Below are 18,355 nucleotides of genomic sequence, written 5' to 3'. Positions count from 1 at the left end.
TTGCAGACCGCAGAATTTATTGTAACTCGTTAAAAATGAATCTGTTTACAATAGAGTAGTATATGGCTTAAGGAATTATTGAAGAGACCTGTAGGCAGATTTTAGCCTGGAAACCTCAAAACTTTTTCACAATATTGAGTCTTCACAGGGTCTGCTCCTCTGTAATCTAGAACTATTGCTACAAAATTGGGTCATTTGACTCTGCTATGATCTGTATCAGCAGTGTAGATGCTTAACTACAATAAATTTAAAATTTGTATCTTTTATGAATATTCCTGATTGGCAGAACTAAAATTACATTTAAAATCCTAGCTTCGAAGACAAATGAAAATATAATTTTTGCAGTCCTTGCATAGACATAGATATGTTTGACAGAATGTGGAAAATCAAAACATGTAAGTTCATTAAAATGTTTCACAGTGGGGATATTCAAATAAGAAGTCTAAATTATTACAGCAATAAATCAAGTAAACATTATTGTAATCCCTAAGTTACAGATGAGGGAGTACCACACAATGCACTGTAGAAGGACACTTATCCTGCAGACACTGTTGTGATGCATAAAGCCAAATTACTTTGGATAAAATTGCATGTGCTATAGGACATTTAATTAAATTGACATTATTGAAGATAACAGTAACAGTTTTAACAATTAGACACTTGGAAGGTAACAGGCATGTTTGTAATTCTTTTGTAAACCTTGTCTAAGTAAATATTTACAGCTACCACATGATGAAATTCCTATTATTCTCCCTAATTTTTATATTAGGAAACTGACTCATGAGAGTTTAGCTAATATTTCCAAGGCCGCACAAGTGGAATTGTATTTCTGGGGACTATATACAATGAATGATAGAGTAGGTGAACTGCTACGATGACCTTAAAAATCTGCCTCAAGGAGCCACTGATATATACTAAGTAAATGATGTTGTTGAGTACCATTGTTATATTTCAACTATATGAAAACATCTCAAGTTAAAAATGTGATACCCATGGGAGTCATAGGGTTCCATCTTGTATCTTAATGAATAAAAGATAGGATTTTGCCCTAAATATGTCCACAGTGGAGATCCTAGGAGGTAGTCCTATAAAGAAAAGATAGGTCCTGTGTGTTGAGGAAGGCATTTAATGGGTGCTGATATTATTTAAAAGGTTATAGCGATTTCTATGGGTCTGGAAAACAAGGAGTCCTAGAAAACCCAGACAGAGAAGCTTATTCAAATAAGATATCAGAGCAGAAGAATGAGAATTTCAAGGCAGGAGATATCAATAGTTTAGATAGGAAGTAGGCGTTTTGACACTTTCATCCATTGGTTGATTTGTTAAATTATAACAAATATTTGAGTAAATGACTACACTACAATAAGCCCTTTGGTAGGCAATAATGAACAAGTATTCCTTTTGCTAGAAAAATGCTCATAGTCTGTTAATATAGTCAAGAAAAATGAAATTCTAGTATATTGTGAAAACTTCTAACCATATTGATAACCATACTGTACAGGGAGGCTCATGTGATTCCATATGATTGTAAATTATTGCAATATACGTCCAATTTTATAGATGGCGATAAAAAGGCAATGTGAACATGAGAATTTTAGCACTGGAGATCTACCCTCAGAGAGAGATGTAAGGCATGATGAACACTGCAAAGTTCTGATATTTAAGAATACAAAGGTTTACTCTGACTCAATTCAGAATAATGGAGAATGACTAAATAATATCTATGAATGAGATAATAAATCGTCAGTCACATAATTTATGATTATGTCTGTGGTTGTTGATGAGGATAACTCAGTGCTCAAACAAAAATGACAAGAGCCTTGCCAATGAGATACTACATTCATTATCATACAGTTATATGTTATATCTGAGATTACCAATGGAAAAGTTTGGGAGTGTGAGTTTCTTGGGTTAAAGCAATTTTCTGGTTTTAGGTGTAGGGATCTAACTTTAATTCCAAGAGGTGCTTGTCTTCTGAATTGTTAATTTCTGAGCGATGTTATTTTGGAGAGAAATCCCCATAAGCCAAGTGTGGCATTTTGGTGGACTTATTTGGTACTCTTGTGAAAGCAAGTACTTTGTGAAAGGAATAGCATCCTATTCTTAAATTGTAAGTTTTCTTGTAATGTTTATATTGTAAACTATCTCTCTTCCCCCAGGAATTGGTACAATGGCTTAATTGGGGGGCATAGCTTTGATCTGAATCCTCGCTCTAATGTGTATTGGCCATATATATTATTTATTTACCATGAATTTCTATGTTTCATTCTTTATTTTTTTTTTAATTTTTTTTCAACGTTTATTTATTTTTGGGACAGAGAGAGACAGAGCACGAACGGGGGAGGGGCAGAGAGAGAGGGAGACACAGAATCGGAAACAGGCTCCAGGCTCTGAGCCATCAGCCCAGAGCCCGACGCGGGGCTCGAACTCCCGGACCGCGAGATCGTGACCTGGCTGAAGTCGGACGCTTAACCGACTGCGCCACCCAGGCGCCCCTATGTTTCTTTCTTTAAAAGGAGGAGAAAAACATACCCAATTGAGGGGATTGTTAAAGTCTTAGAGAGGTAGATTAAATGTTTAACATAGTTTAAAATATATTTACATGAGGAAAGTATTTTTTAATTTCTGGAGGTATGTGATCTACCTAACGAAAAATACCTCTGACTAAAAACGAATAGTAATTAAAATTTTTTTTAATGTTTATTTTTAGAGAGAGAGACAGAGGTTGAGCGGGGACGGGGCAGACAGAGAGGGAGACACAGAATCTGAAGCAGGCTGTAGACTCCAAGCTGTCAGCACAGAGCCCGACACCGGGCTTCATTTTCTAATGCTATTAATGCCTTCAATTACTGGAGAACTTATGAACTGCGAGATCATGACCTGAGCCAAAGGTGGATGCTTAACTGGCTGAGCCACCCAGACATCCCCGAAAAGAATAGTAATTAAAAGTACCTCATAAAGTTGTTGTCAGGATTAGATGTTTCAATACAAAGAAAACAATAGATCTGGAGTGTAGGAATTGCTGGAAAATTTTATGTTATCTTCTACCCCTGTCTCTCTTGCTTCTCCCCTTCCTCATTAGCATCTTAATTATTAGTAGTTAAAGATTTTTAACATGTATGAGTTTCTAATCTTTTAAAACCTTTAAATAAATATTTTATTCCCAATCCCCTGATGATTATGTTTAATTGATTTCATGGAAGTGACAAATAGAATCAAAATTTTCTAATGACATTCATTTCTATTAGTAAGAATGAAAAGTTCAGAAATCTGCATGTACTCTTACACACTTACCATCAACCTAAAGCCCATGTCTCTTCAAAATCAAACCACTCCCATTCAAAATCATAATCATCAACCCAATTTTATTACTTCATTCAAATACATTTGAATAAAACTTTTGAATGTACAGAAAATTCTGACACGATATTCACATTATCAAATTTATTGAGTTCCATGATTGGGAAATTGTAATAGGGGGATGGACAAAAAGGGGAAAACACATAACTCGAGTAAAGGAAAGGGAGTTTTGAGAAAGTGTGAATAGTAGAAAGCATTTCCAAGCACTTCATTCTTGTAATGCTACTAATGCCTTCAATTACTGGAGAAAAACAAAACCTTTTGGACAGTATCCTTAAAGGCTTGCTTTACTTGCTGGTTCCTCAGGGTATATATAAATGGATTCATCATAGGAGCCACAGAGGTATTCAGAATAGCTACTCCTTTGGTCAATGATGCCTTCTGTTTTGCAGAAGGGTTGGCATACATGAATATGCAGCTTCCATAAGAGATGGAAATGACAATCATGTGAGAGGAACACGTAGAAAATGCCTTTTTTCTCTGACTGGCGGAAGGCAGTTTCAGAATTGTTCTCATGATGAACATGTAGGATAGAATTATTAATGCCAAAGTGAAAAGCAGTATGACTATTGCAGAGTAAAAGCCAATCACTTCTAGGAGCCATGTGTCTGAGCAAGATAACTGCAAGAGGGGAAAATAGTCACAAGCAAAGTGATCGATGACATTGGAGCCACAGTAATCTAACTGGAGAAAAAGAATAACTGGTGGGAAGATATTTAAGAATCCTGCCAGCCAAGCACAAAAGACAAGTAAAATGCAGACTCTTTTGTTCATGATGGTTGCATAATGTAGGGGTTTACAGATGGCTACATAGCGATCATAGGACATGGCAGTGAGAAGATAAAACTCAGTTATACCCATGAAGATGAAGAAAAACAACTGAGCTGTACAATTATTGTATGAAATAGATTTGTCTCTGGTGATAATTGTGCCCAGAAACCTAGGAATACAGACAGTTGTAAAGGATATTTCTAATACAGAGAAGTTCCTGAGGAAGAAATACATAGGGGTCTGTAGATGGGAATCCACCAAGGTGAGAGTGATGATGGTCAGATTTCCAGTGACACTTAATATATATGTGATAATTAAAAAGAGAAAAATCACAGTCTGGAGCTCTGGGTCATCAGATAGCCCTAGAAGAATGAATTCTTTGGGTACTGTGTGATTTTTCATCTCTGAGCATTTTTCCCCACTTTCGAACAGAGACTGTATGTTCCCCTATAGAAAATAAAAGAGTTAAAAGAAGATTGAGGATAGAATATAAAATCTTAAAATGTCCATGATGGTGAATAATCTATGAAAGCCAAAAACACATGTTCCCCTTCAGCAACTCTGTCCAATTTCTACTGGACCTTACATTCAAGTAATAACATGATCTGAAGTTAAAGATTGATCTTTTATTGTTGAGTATACACAATCACAGGCCATGGATTAAAAAAAATGTCTTTTGCTAGCATTTAAGCAGAAGCTATTTCTTCTAATGTTTCTTTAAGATTAAGCTGCTAATCATTCTCTTTCTTATAAAACCATGAAAATATTCTGATTGATCTTTTCTTTTCCTCAGTACTATAAAACTCGTCTGGATTATGGATAATCTAAATATAGAGTTTGAAATCTTACAGGGGTCATTTAGGCTATCTCCACATTTTCTAATTTGAAGCCCACATAGTTGAGGGAACTCTCACAAGGTTAAACAACTTGTCACCATAGTGATCATCTCACAAGTTTATCCATGGGAATGTTTTGTTCCAATTCTCTTGTTAATTACTTTCTTAAAGGTTTGGTTGATGCTACCCTTTTCTTATCTTTTTAAATCCTTTTCCGATAAAAGTCCAGAAGGACAAGAAGGCAGTCTTCTTCTATTACTAAAATAATTATAGGCTAGAAATAGTTTAATTTATACAATGTAGAATTCTTTTTTTTTGGTTTTTTACAGTATTGTCATGGAAAATGAACAAGTAGGTGATCAATATAGCATTTACTGGGAAACAGATAACCTTTCCAATTGGGAATTTTTTTTTTTTTAATTTTTAAATTTTTAATGAAATTCCAGTTACTTAACATATAGTGTAATAATGATTTCAGGAGTAGAATTTAATTATTCATTACTTACATATAACATCCACTGCTCATCCCAGCAAGTGGTCTCCTTAAAGCCCATCCCCCACCCAACATAGTTTATGTAACAAAAATGATTATAATATAGATCTACCTTTAAAATTAAATGTAATAAGTATATTTACACTTGAATTTAACATAAAAAATAAGCAATTAGAAATATTAAACTAGGAAAACATTTTTTTTATTCTAAGAAATGGTAACTCTTAAAAGGGAAAGTATGAAAGATCCAATAGGGAATAAAAAAAATTGTATTTTTATAACAGACCACGATTTCAAGTTAGAAAGAAAGAACAATCCAGGATTGATTTGTGTGTTCCTTCTTTAGCATTTTATTAATAGTCTCTTGGTAGTAAACAATTATTTAATTTGTAATATTGAAAGATTTGTGAATCCACAAACTTATATACAAATAATATTTTTAAAGACATTTGAATAAAATGAAGGTATATATATTGAAGAAGAAAAAATTGACTTACTTCTTGGTCTTCTTGATGATTTAATCTCAGATTTTATCATCTGATTTGCTTAAACATTTGCGTAATTTCAGAGCTGCTAAATTGAATTAGCAAAAGATTTAGTTTCTATTGTGCTCTCAAAACAAGCATATTGATTTTTAAAACAAACAAGTATACTGATTTAGCTTTGTCATGGTTTTAAGGATCATAATTCTCTTTGTTGCTAGATTAGTTATATGTGACTCACAATATCCTTCATTACTGATGCTATGAATTTCTGAAAACATAATACAACTCATTCTGGCTTTTCATCTCTTATCAAGCTCCATGTACTAATTCACTTACTCCTGGGTTGACTAGTAAAGTACTCTTCCATTTGCCTCTTTTCATATAGTACAAAACATGATTTATTAAATCATTTTCTTTCTATTCGTGTAAACATTTAAAATCAATAGTTTGTAATTCTATGATTATGCATCTATAAAACCTAAGTAGTATTTTCCTTAGGTTCAGGGACTGCTATATTTTCCTGCAAATGCTGTTTTGAAGAACAGAAAATAAGGAATGTTCTTCTCTATGCATGCCATACACATGGAACTGGACTTATTTTATGTGCCTTTTTGTTGGCCCAGGGGAATTGATTAAGTAAACTGAGTGCCAAGGAGAAGAATCATTAAAGATAGGGGTGAATCATTTTTATAAATATTGATTAAAAAATATAAAAAGCAAACTTATAGGCAAATGTACAAACAACATTAGAATGAATGTGTGGGAGCTTGACTTGGAATTTCACCCTTCTGATTATACAAGGAAGTCACATTTTTCTTCCAGAAACTTTGGACTTTTCCTCAGTAGAATTGGTGCCCGTAAATCCTTTGAATTCTGGCAACCCCGAGAAGAATTCTTTAGCAGAATGAAATGGTAGAAAACACTGCTGTTGATTTCTAGTGTGAGTTGATTGCCTTCTGAAATGGACAACCAATTAAAGACATGAGAAGGTTTATCCCTGTATTGGGCCTTTGAATTTAGGGAAACCCTTCCCATAGCTCCTGCTAATGTGGCTTTTATTACCTTTTGACTACTTTCTTCCATTATGTTATTTACTTACATTAAATTCTGGTTTATATTTGTGCATATGACATCTTTTTGTTGTGAAAATATTTTTGAACTAGTAAAATAAATATCTGGGAATCCAGCATCGAATATTTTTAACTTGTTTATTTTCACATTTTCTTCAATGAGAGATGCTGTTTTCATTACTAGAAGAATACGATATTTGAATATCATATATGTAATGTACACATATATGTACACATATGTAATATAATTTCACATTTGATGACTTATCTTTATTTTCTTCAGTTAAAAATGTGGGCATAAAACATGCATGCATTAATTCCAGAAATGCAGATAATATGCAGGATTGAAAGATGAGAAAATTTGAAAGTGGGACAAAAGAAAGTAGTGAGAAAGGATGAACAAACAACTAGCTAACACATAGAACAATATATAGATGCTGAGATGTGTTGAATTTATTTATTTTTTAAAATATTTACTTATTTTGAGAGAGAGATCGTGAGCAGGGGAGGGGCAGAGAGAGAGGGAGAGAGAGAGAATCCCAAGCAGGCTCTGCTCTGTCAGCACAGAGCCTAACACAGGGTTCGAGCTCATGAACCATGAGATCATGGCCTGAGCCAAAACCAAGAGTCGGTCGCTTAACCAACTGAGCCACCCACGCACCCTGAGATGCATTGAATTTATAATTGATACATATTAAAACAGTAATTGAAAATATTCATTCAATATATTTCAATAGAGATAGTGAAACTGATTTTCTACTTATGAAAATTCTATTCCTTTGCCTTTATTTTTGTTTCCAAATAGTGATTCTGTTTTGTTCTGAGCTTTTATTGATTACCAGGCGCTGACCATACACTTAAATTATCTCAATTTAATTAATAGCTTAATTAATAGCTGTCTAGCTTTTCTCTGGACCTCCTCATAATTTACTTTTAGTTAAGGCTGATTATACCTGCTACGTATCCAAAAGATACTAGGACATCAGGTTTTTAGTAATGTGTCCATTACCTTCATGTCTTGTGAGGTTGATGAGTGACTATGTTTAAGGCCAATGAAACATTGTTCAGCTACCAGGTTTCACTCTCCTACAGTTACAAATAATGTTTTACTGTAACATGTTCAAAATCATAAAATAAAATTTATTAAATCAAGTGGTTAAGGGATCCAAATAATTTAAGACTTTCTTAGAAGGACCTCTCATAGAGTTCTGAGCCTGGGTGGCTCAGTCAGTTGAGACTTGATTTTGGCTAGGGTCATGATCTCAGGGCCAAGGGATCAAGCCCCACTTTGGGCTATATGCTGAGCACAGAGCCTGCTTGGGATTCTCTCCCTCTGTCCCTCCCCGCCTCTTGCTTTCTCTCTATAAAATACATTTAAAAAAATTATTAAAGACTTTCTCTGAAAGCCTGAACTGACATCATATTACTAAATAATTCCAGTGCATATAACTAATTATTTTCAGTGATATATTAACATCCTTTTTTTAGGTAAGCTATCCTGCCCCTGCAGGATGTGTGATTGATCTCCCATTTACTGAATACTATCAGTTAATTGACCTATTATTCTATAAGTTGAATTTATAATTTCAGAAGTGTATCAATTGACAGATGATGTTGGATTTCATACATTTCTTGGTGTATCCCAAATAGTTATAAGAATTTTTCTATGAGGAAAATAAGGGTTTGCATCATGGGAATTCCTACTATTAGAAAGCTCAGTAGGAAAACCTTAATAAGAAGTGTTATCATTGACTTCATGAAAAGTCAAAGAAATAAATTTGTATGTAGTTTTTAGATGGCCTAATGTAAAATAAAAGAAAATGAACATCAAATGCATTAGAAATATTCAATTATTTCTTTCTCATTGAACGTTGTCTAGTTATGATATACACATTTTATTTGAACATTGTTTTAAAAGCTAACTCAGTGTCATGTACATTATTATATAAATAGCATGTGTTTCTGTTGGACAAAATAGTGCTCTGATTGCTAGGACACTGGAGCCATTCTACATTATTTAAACTTATTTATTCAAAAAATATTTATTGAATACCCACTACATGGCAGACACATGTGCTAAATGAGGAGGAATAGTGACTTCCAGTAAATGTTTAACAGCTGCCTCTCAGTGAGTGGAGGTGAGGAGCCCATCGGTAGAGTTTATCAATTTTTAAGATGTAAAGTCCCGCACCCTGGCAGGTGATGTGGCCTTTCTGAATGCAGAATTGAGGAGACACAAGCACAGTTGGCTGTTGGGAAGTGTAAAGGCAGGTGCCAGCACAGCACTGCTGGAACACATCACTGTGTGTACAAAGTGGACAGAGATCCCTGCTTTCATGGGGTGAGGGAGGGGTGTGAGACAGACAATAAGCAATGGACATGATTGATTAGTACATTATATGGTCTCTTGTAAATTAATCAATGTTTTGTAAAGGAAGAGAAAATTTAAAAACCTTGGAAGTGGGGAGCCACTAAATTTTAAATAGCGTCATTGGGGTGGGCCTTATTGAGGGGACATGTGGATGTCTGGCCTATCCCATGCAGATATCTGGGAGGGGAGTATGTCACGGTTAAGAAACATTTAGTGTAAATGCAGTAAGGCCGTAGGAGGAAAATAATGTTCTTTGCAAAGAAAGATTTATTTGTTTCTTCTTTTCCAGTAGTTTTAAATGTATTTATTATTCTTGTGCTAATGCCCTGGATAGAAATGTCAGTGGAGTGCAGAATAAGAGCAGTGATGGTGGGCTTGTAATAGATTTTTGTTAAATAAGTTTTCTATGAACAAAGTATATATATTATGAACAAAGTATATTGTGAAATAAAGAAGGCATCATTTGCACTTTAATGAATTGTTCCTGTAAACTGTTATATCAAAATAGCCAGTAAAGATAAGAGAAAGTTATAACTCTTAGGCATTGATTATCAAAAAGAGCAGTTTAAGATTAAGCACTGTTGGGGCGCCTGGGTGGCTCAGTCGGTTAAGCGTCCGACTTCAGCTCAGGTCACGATCTTGCGGTCCGTGAGTTCGAGCCCCGCGTCGGGCTCTGTGCCGACAGCTCAGAGCCTGGAGCCTGTTTCAGATTCTGTGTCTCCCTCTCTCTCTGCCCCTCCCCCATTCATGCTCTGTCTCTGTCTCAAAAATAAACGTTAAAAAAGAAATTAAAAAAAAAGATTAAGCACTTGTTTAAATATACCCCTGAACCATATGTAGTCATAAGTGGTATCTAGGAATATTTATTTCTTCAGGTTTTTTTTTTTTTTAAACTGGTATTGTGTATCTGATAATTATGGAATTCCAAAAAAAAAAAAAAAAGGATTAATTCAAGTTTTCCTAATTATGTTTTAAATTGATAAATTATTTGGCACAGAAAATTTTAAACTGGGTAATGAAAGATGGTTTTTGATTTCTCAAAATATATATAATTACACTTCTCTTTCAGTGGTACTGTATCTTATATAATTACTAATAGTGCTATAATATGGAGAGGATAGTAACTGCAATATTCTAATAAGGCTGTCAAGCTGTATTTACAGTCTTTGTATAGTAAATTTAAAATAATGTTAAACTTGATTGAATATTTTCTGAATTTCTAAAAAGAGTATTTCCTGATGAAATTATAAAACACATCTTTCTCCCCAATGCTCTTGCTCTGTCTTTTTCTGTGTCTTAATTCTCTAAGAATTACTGTGGAAAACCTGGAATTTAAAACTATTTAAAAGAAGGAACTGAGGCCAAGCTCATAGTTACAGAGTGGAAAGACTAGCTCAAAGGTGGGGAAATGAATGAAAGAGGGATGGAATTTGAATAGAAAAAAATATATATATACATATATATATATATACACACACACACACACACACTATATATATATATACATATATATACATATATACGTGTATATATATATATACATATATATATATATATATATTCAAATATCCTCAGTAAACTACTGGCAATAGAAATAAAAGCAATGAAAAATAACTCCAGTGAGGCTATGTGTATTTAATAGATTTTTGAGGGGCCCTATTTTTTTTAACTATTCTTCATTATGCCTTTAATTTATGACAGTACTTTTATTTTTTTCATTTTCTTGAGAAGAATACAATCTTTCTTGCCCTGTCCATGAAGGCTCGCCTGACTTGCTGATTCCTTAGGCTGTAAATAAAGGGGTTCAGCATGGGGGCCACTGAGGTGTTTAGCACAGCAACTCCCTTGCTCAGAGACACTCTGTCTTTTGCTGATGGATTAATATACATGAAAATGCAGCTGCCATAGGAGATGGAGATGACGATCATGTGGGAAGAACAGGTGGAAAAGGCCTTTGTCCTCTGACTAGCAGAAGGAATCCTCAAAATTGTTCTGATGATATATATGTAGGACAGAATTATTAATGCCAAAGTGAACAGTAGAGTAAGCACAGCACAGGAAAAACCCACTATCTCTAGGAATTTTGTGTCTGAACAAGAAAGGTGTAGTAAGGGGAAATAATCACAGGTAAAATGGTCTATAATATTGGACCTACAGTAATCAAGCTGTATGAACAGCATAAGTAATGGGAATATGATTAAGAATGACATTAGCCATGAAGCAAAGACAAGGAGTATGCAGACTCTGTGATTCATGATGGTCATGTAATGGAGAGGTTTGCAGATGGCAATGTAACGGTCATAGGACATGGCGGCCAGAAGGCAAAATTCAGTGACTCCCAAGAGAATGAAAAAAAAAAACTGAGTCATACAATCATTAAAGGAAATGGTTTTATCTCCTGTAATCATAGTGCCCAGGAACTTGGGTATGCTGACAGTTGTGAATGAAACCTCTAATAAGGAGAAGTTTCTGAGGAAGAAATACATGGGGGTCTGGAGGTGGGAATCCAGCAGGGTAAGGGTGATAATGGTCAGGTTGCCAGTGATGCTGAGCATGTAGGTGATGAGCAGAGAGACAAAGATCACCACCTGAAGCTGTGGGTCATCTGACAATCCCAGGAGGATAAACTCTGTTATTTCTGTGTGGTTTCTCATATTTTTCTTCTCTTGTATAATCTAGAGGGAAAAGCACAAATAGAAGGATTAGAGGATTATTCATGGATACTGCTGGAATATGTCTCCGGAAGTAAACATATTATACCACACTGATTTAATTTAGGAGATCTTTAAGACAACTTAATAAAAGTAGGTAACACGTTTTAAAGTACGTTTTTGCCATACGGCAGACTCTGTATTTTACGTAGAATGTTTCTTCTTAAAATCCTTATTTTACAGATTGGAAACTGAATCTAAAACAGTTATTAAAAATCCTCTCTGAGTCATATACCCTAAATGAGAAAACAGGGATTTTAACCCAGCTTTTTCTGAATGTTTGATAACTGGAATAGAAATCCTGCCTGTTGACACAGAAATACTTCTCTCAAGGGTTGCCTTCTTTTTGGGAAACTCCTTGTCCTTTTTCCAACCACAATAAAAGTGTCTCATTTGCTCATTCCTCACACTGAATTTTCTGTATTATCACTTACTTGTAAAATATAGAAAGACAGATGTGTCAGGAAAAAGGTCCTTCAAATGGGGAGGTCTCCAAAATTTGAAAGTCATTGATGTTAAATCTTTAACAATGTGACAAATTTCTGTTTTCATTCTGGCTCACATTCTCCTTTCAACCACCTACTCCTCATCTCAAGCCACAGATAATGAATTCATTGCCATAATGTTAATGTCCTCAGATTCTACAGTGTACAGAATACGGAAAAGGCAGAGCAGAAATTTAGTAGATTGGATTTACGTATTTCATGGGCTAAGGAAGCAAAATTGTATGAGTATCTAAAATAAACATTATCTTCTACAGAACTTTTTTCCTTCAAAATTTCTTCCATCTAAACCTTGTAGTGTATTCTCTCTGTATATATATTCTGCTTTCTATCACGTATAGTATTTTTATATTTTTCTTTCTATGTACATTAGGCTTTACTTGTAGAAGCTTTATTTTGTCAACACCTGGGATAATCAAGGAAATAGCACATGAAATCCCTTTATTTTCTCTTCCCGAATTATAATCATCATCATCATCATCAATGCATTTTAGAGAGAAGCTAAAAGTTCCCTCAATGAATTGAACTAGTCCATTATCATATCCCTTACTCTGGGCATTCTCATTAAATAGTTAGGTTTTCAGTTCTGTGTCCCGAGAGAAGTTTTGCAATAGAATATTTAGTTTAAAGATGTCAGATTGTTGATTTGTAGTATATAATGCGTGATAATACTGTGAATTTTTTGGTTTTTTTTCTCTTACATGCTTGAGCTGTCTTCTCACTCACTTCCCTGTGTAGCCAAAAATATTGCTGTAGATTAGAAGGTAAATTTCAGATAAGATGGATAGTGCTAATGCTATTGGGAAAGTGTGTGAGATTTCACAAGAAATGAGTATTTCTTTTGTTATTTCTCAGGGGCTGGAGAAAACAGGCCGAAGAGCACTTACTTGGGGAAACAGACATTATAATGACATATTTTGTAAACAAACTTATGGCAATTCAAGTGTATAATAGATATTTCAATTAGGTCATTGTTCTTGAGGTGCCTGGGTGGCTCAATTAGGGTCTGGTCTTGATCTCACAGTTCATGAGTTTGAGCACCACAGCAGCTCTGTGCTGTCAGCAGAGCCTGCTTCAGATCTACCCTCTTCTCTCTGCCCCTCACCTGCTCACACACTCTCTCTCAAAAATAAACATTAAAAAAATCTTTAAAAAAATAAAGGTCATTGTTCTTGGTTAACAATCCTCTATAATTAATAGCTGTATAGATCCTTTGATCTCTCAACCATTTCTGTGATGTTTTTGGTGGAGTAATGAAACATTTATCCAAGAATCTAAAACATCATTTTAGGCTTTCCTTCCTGACCACTCGTCCATATTTCTTCTTCCCCGTCACATGTAACTTATGATCACAAATTTAGTATGCTCCCTGCCCCTTTTTGTTTCAATGAATTTTAACCCATCCTGGGTATCTTTGTTGAACTATGTTGGGTGGCTCATGAAAGTGAAAATTAACCTATTTAATGAACAAATACTTGCTGTTGTGCTAAATGAAATAACTGATGCATGTGAATAAAATAATAAGCACCAACTAAATATTTTATTTAAATAAATGACTTTTAGGACACCTCTGCCATTTCATATGAATTTTAAGGATGGCTTTGTTGAGAAGAGAATAGCGTCTTCCTATGTCCAACTTAAAATGCAACAACGTAAAAAGACCTATTAAGGTATAAGAGCTTGCGTTTCCTTGTTTTGTTTTAATAATTAGGAGAGATGGTTAGAGTCTCCCTAAATTCCACAATTTAGTTGGAAACTAACTGTATCATTCTGCATTCTCTATGTGTGCTGAAATCTCTCAAGTTAAAACTCCCAAAAAAGGTATGAATGCGTATATCCTCAAGGCAATTTGTACCCACAACATTACTATGCAGTTTTCCAATTCTCTGTGTCTCTCTCACTTGACGGTCTTTTTCTTGGTAGTAGGTCTGTATGTTAGGCCAGTTTGTCAAAATAGAGAGCAAAATGCTGGTTTAATCTGATATCTTGAGTAATTGGTTTACACCAAGTACTATTTTTTTTCTGGAATGATTCATTCCATTTTTTTTTTTAATTTAAAAAAAAATTTTTTTTCCAACGTTTTTTATTTATTTTTTGGGACAGAGAGAGACAGAGCATGAACGGGGGAGGGGCAGAGAGAGAGGGAGACACAGAATCGGAAACAGGCTCCAGGCTCCAAGCCATCAGCCCAGAGCCTGACGCGGGGCTCGAACCCACGGACCGTGAGATCGTGACCTGGCTGAAGTCGGACGCTTAACCGCCTGCGCCACCCAGGCGCCCCAATTCATTCCATTTTTGACGTATGTTTGGTGACATCTAATATCATGTAAGAACTTCATGGTGACTGAATGCAAACAATCTCATGAGATGAACCAATTTAGATTCTTTTTCGGATTATTATTTTAGTAATGCCTTAGAGTATTCCTAAAGTTTGTTCAGAATGCAGTTTACCTGAGTCCTCTGAAAAAAAGATATGACCTTGCTTTTTTATTCTAATAGAAAGGGGATATTTAAATCCCAAGTCAGATCAGAGCACCAACCAATATGAATAGGAATAATGAAGGAAAACAGTAATCATCTAAAAACTTCTAAATCTGTAGGTTCTCATAGGTAGCTATTCTACTTAAACCCTGATTATCTCAGTCTGTTAACCAGGTAACTATATTTGTAGGTCATTTTCAATTTAAAAAGGGGAAGGACTTCTTATAAAACCTAAGGCATCAGAATTTAATATTAATTTATAATGCATGGTATTATTGGGGCAACCTGTGGGCTTTGCACTCAAAGAGAAATTAAGTAAAGTTAAAAATACAACTTAGCTACATTATAGTATAGTAACTTTGGACAAGTTACTTAATCTCTCTGAGTTTTAGAATATTTTTAAATTTTAAAATGAGAATAATATATAATGGATATAGAGCTAATTTAAATACAAAGTAAAATTAAATTGTACAAAAATTTTATAGCATGTACTCCCAGACAGCAGTTACTAGTATCTTTATTATTCCTAAAAATAAAATCAGTGATCACATGAGGAATAGAGCCCCGGTGCAAAATAACAAAAACTATTTTTGTAGTCCCTCATGTGAGAGACTGCTAATGCTGTATGTTCTTACCTCATTTACTAATGTTTATAATCCTGTGTTGGTTAAAAGAAACTGACAATGAGAGGTTAAATAACATAAACAAGGTCAGACAGCTACTAAATGATAGAATTGAGTATGGGCTACCTAGTATTCAACACCTATATTCAATGGGGGAGACCAAACTCAGAGAAAATAATTTTGAAAATTAATAAAGGAATAAATTATGAGAAACAGGAAATGTAACATGCTCATTTTTCATAATCCTTGATACATTCAGAAAGAAATAGCAACCCCTAATTTTTCTATATGATCTGATGAAAAGTTGAGTTAAGAATGAATGAATCAGGGGTGCTGGGTGGCTCAGTCAGTTGAGCAACCGACTTTGGCTCAGGTAATGATTTTGTGTCTCCCTCTCTCTCTGCCCCTCCCCCACTCATGCTCTGTCTCTCTATGTCTCAGAAATAAGCATTAAAAAAAAAATTTAAAAAAAAGAATGAATCAGTGCTAAGAAAAGGAAATTTTTCATTGGCTTCAACTTTACAGCCTTACCTCTACTTGTCATACAAATGTTCTGCATCAGCTGGTTGAAATGACAAAAATCCACATTGACAACTATTTCAGTTTTAGGTTAGGAGATTCAGTATTCCTAAAAATCATAGTTTATATTCTATTACTCATTTTCCATTGTAATTATGGGAGCAAAAATAGTGAAGACAAGCTAGGTTTGGAGGTGCTTTGGCCTTTCTGGACAAAGATTCTATATGGACTTTCACCTGCATAGGTACATGTTTTATCTACGATAACTACCTATCTCTCATGGCTATTACTCAAGTGAATCATATGTGCCAACAAGGGCTTAGAGGAAAGGACACTAAGGGATTATAAAAATGTTATCAACATTTGCACCAATATTGGAACAGCAAACTTTTGTGATAATACCCAAAGAGTTACAAAGGGCATGTGAAGTAAGCCAGAAACGGATGGAATATTTTGCATATTATCTAAGTGAGAAAATAACTTGGTTGCAAAGCTTTTGGGAGAGGTCTCCTGAATTTCCTAAATCAGAATTTCTTTGACAAATTGAGGCCCCCACTTCTTTTCTTGCTGAGTTAAATACTGGGACAACTTAATCTTACATGAAAACATTACATTTTTATCATACACTAAAATGTCTCCATTAAAGTGACTCTCCAAGCTAGTAGTATCACATAAATTGTTCAGAAATGCTGAATGCAGAGCAATAAAAAGAGTGGGATAGAGTTCAGTGCTCCCTGGATTCCCATCGAAAGGCGTGAAAAAATATGGATTAAATACTCATTGAACTCTTCAACACTTTCCAAGAATCATTCTCGCAAAATAGAAATGGTGCTAATTCTTGAGAAGGATCTACAATCCAGAAGGTCCTTTCCCATTTGAAAGATGTGCTGGGTTTAACCCTGTAATTAATGAAAGCATAATATCTGGAAATGTGTCCTGATTTTACAATTCAGATTCCTTTTTGTCCATTTTAGCAACAGCAAAAAAAGAAGCTTGTTGACTCATGCACTATTTGTTTTCATTCAACAAATATCTTTCCAGGACCTGCTATCTTTAAATAGTATACAAAACACTAGGAATAAAATGGAATCAAAATAGATACGAGTCCCACTGCCTATAATTACCAAAATCAAGGGTAAACCGATGAGAGAAAATGTTGTGACAGATATAAATAAAGTAACCTGTTTCTCAGTTCAGAACTTTTTCTACTACACCAAGCCAGTTTTTAATCAGCAAACTTACTCCATTATACTAGGTAATATGCCCTATTGATCCCATTATTTCTTAGTCATTTTTCTAACATGAATTTATACAAAAGTCCACTTTCAACATGTTCTAAGCTTTCTGTTGAATCACATGTTCATCAAAAGTTTCCCCAAAATAGTGATTCTTTGCTTGTTAAACACTCTAATTTATTCTGATTCAACCCTCATATCTAATAAAATTATATTTGGAGATCAAAGTAATTTGGGGCTGATGATCTAATTATTCATATCACGACTAATCAGCATAACCACCATATCTATTAAAAAAGCTATTTTAGGGGCGCCTGGGTGGCGCAGTCGGTTAAGCGTCCGACTTCAGCCAGGTCACGATCTCGCGGTCCGTGAGTTCGAGCCCCGCGTCAGGCTCTGGGCTGACGGCTCAGAGCCTGGAGCCTGCTTCCGATTCTGTGCCTCCCTCTCTCTCTGCCCCTCTCCCGTTCATGCTCTGTCTCTCTCTGTCCCAAAAATAAATAAAAAACGTTGAAAAAACGCTATTTTAACAGATTTCTTTAATTTCTACTCACGTTTTCATGTATACAAAACTTTGTTACATTAGGGCTCAAAATTTTCAAAAAAAATTTTTTTGATTGATATATGTGCTTGTGATATACAAGAACACCAATGGGAGGCAGTTTACCAGAAAGATTTTTAAAATGGCATCCTAGGTCCAAGAGAGAGGTTCAAATGCAAGCTATGATATTTATTCATGTTGCAATCTTGGAAAATTGTTAAAGGCCTTTCTTCATTTATAAAATAGGATTAACAATGAATTTGCAAGTTTTTAGAGAATTAAATAAAACATTATGTGGAGCCTTCTGTTTCTGTAAGGAGTGGCTTGATATGCACCGATACTCATGAAACAAACAT

The 18,355-nt window shown here is 34.7% G+C and overlaps 2 protein-coding genes across 2 annotated transcripts; both read right to left on the bottom strand.

The window, feature by feature from the left end:
* Window positions 1–3,345: 3,345 nt before the first annotated feature.
* LOC105260757 (olfactory receptor 6C3-like) lies at window positions 3,346–4,533 on the bottom strand. Its single transcript, XM_011284059.3, has one exon. The coding sequence runs from the start codon at window positions 4,531–4,533 to the stop codon at window positions 3,595–3,597; it is 939 nt and encodes a 312-aa protein (XP_011282361.1). The 3' UTR covers window positions 3,346–3,594.
* A 6,568-nt stretch (window positions 4,534–11,101) lies between these two features.
* On the bottom strand, window positions 11,102–12,057 carry LOC105260758 (olfactory receptor 6C1-like). The gene has a single exon (XM_023257802.1). The coding sequence runs from the start codon at window positions 12,038–12,040 to the stop codon at window positions 11,102–11,104; it is 939 nt and encodes a 312-aa protein (XP_023113570.1). The 5' UTR covers window positions 12,041–12,057.
* Window positions 12,058–18,355: the final 6,298 nt, after the last annotated feature.

This window comes from Felis catus, chromosome B4 (genome assembly GCF_018350175.1).
Source record: "Felis catus isolate Fca126 chromosome B4, F.catus_Fca126_mat1.0, whole genome shotgun sequence".
In the NCBI taxonomy this organism is placed as follows: Eukaryota; Metazoa; Chordata; class Mammalia; order Carnivora; family Felidae; genus Felis; species Felis catus.
Note: the sequence above shows the minus strand (reverse complement) of the source record. Positions and strands in the feature narration are given on the sequence as shown.

Coding starts and splice junctions, on each gene's coding strand:
- LOC105260757 (XM_011284059.3), bottom strand. CDS start 4,533: ATGAAAAATCACACAGTACCCAAAGAATTCATTCTTCTAGGGCTATCT.
- LOC105260758 (XM_023257802.1), bottom strand. CDS start 12,040: ATGAGAAACCACACAGAAATAACAGAGTTTATCCTCCTGGGATTGTCA.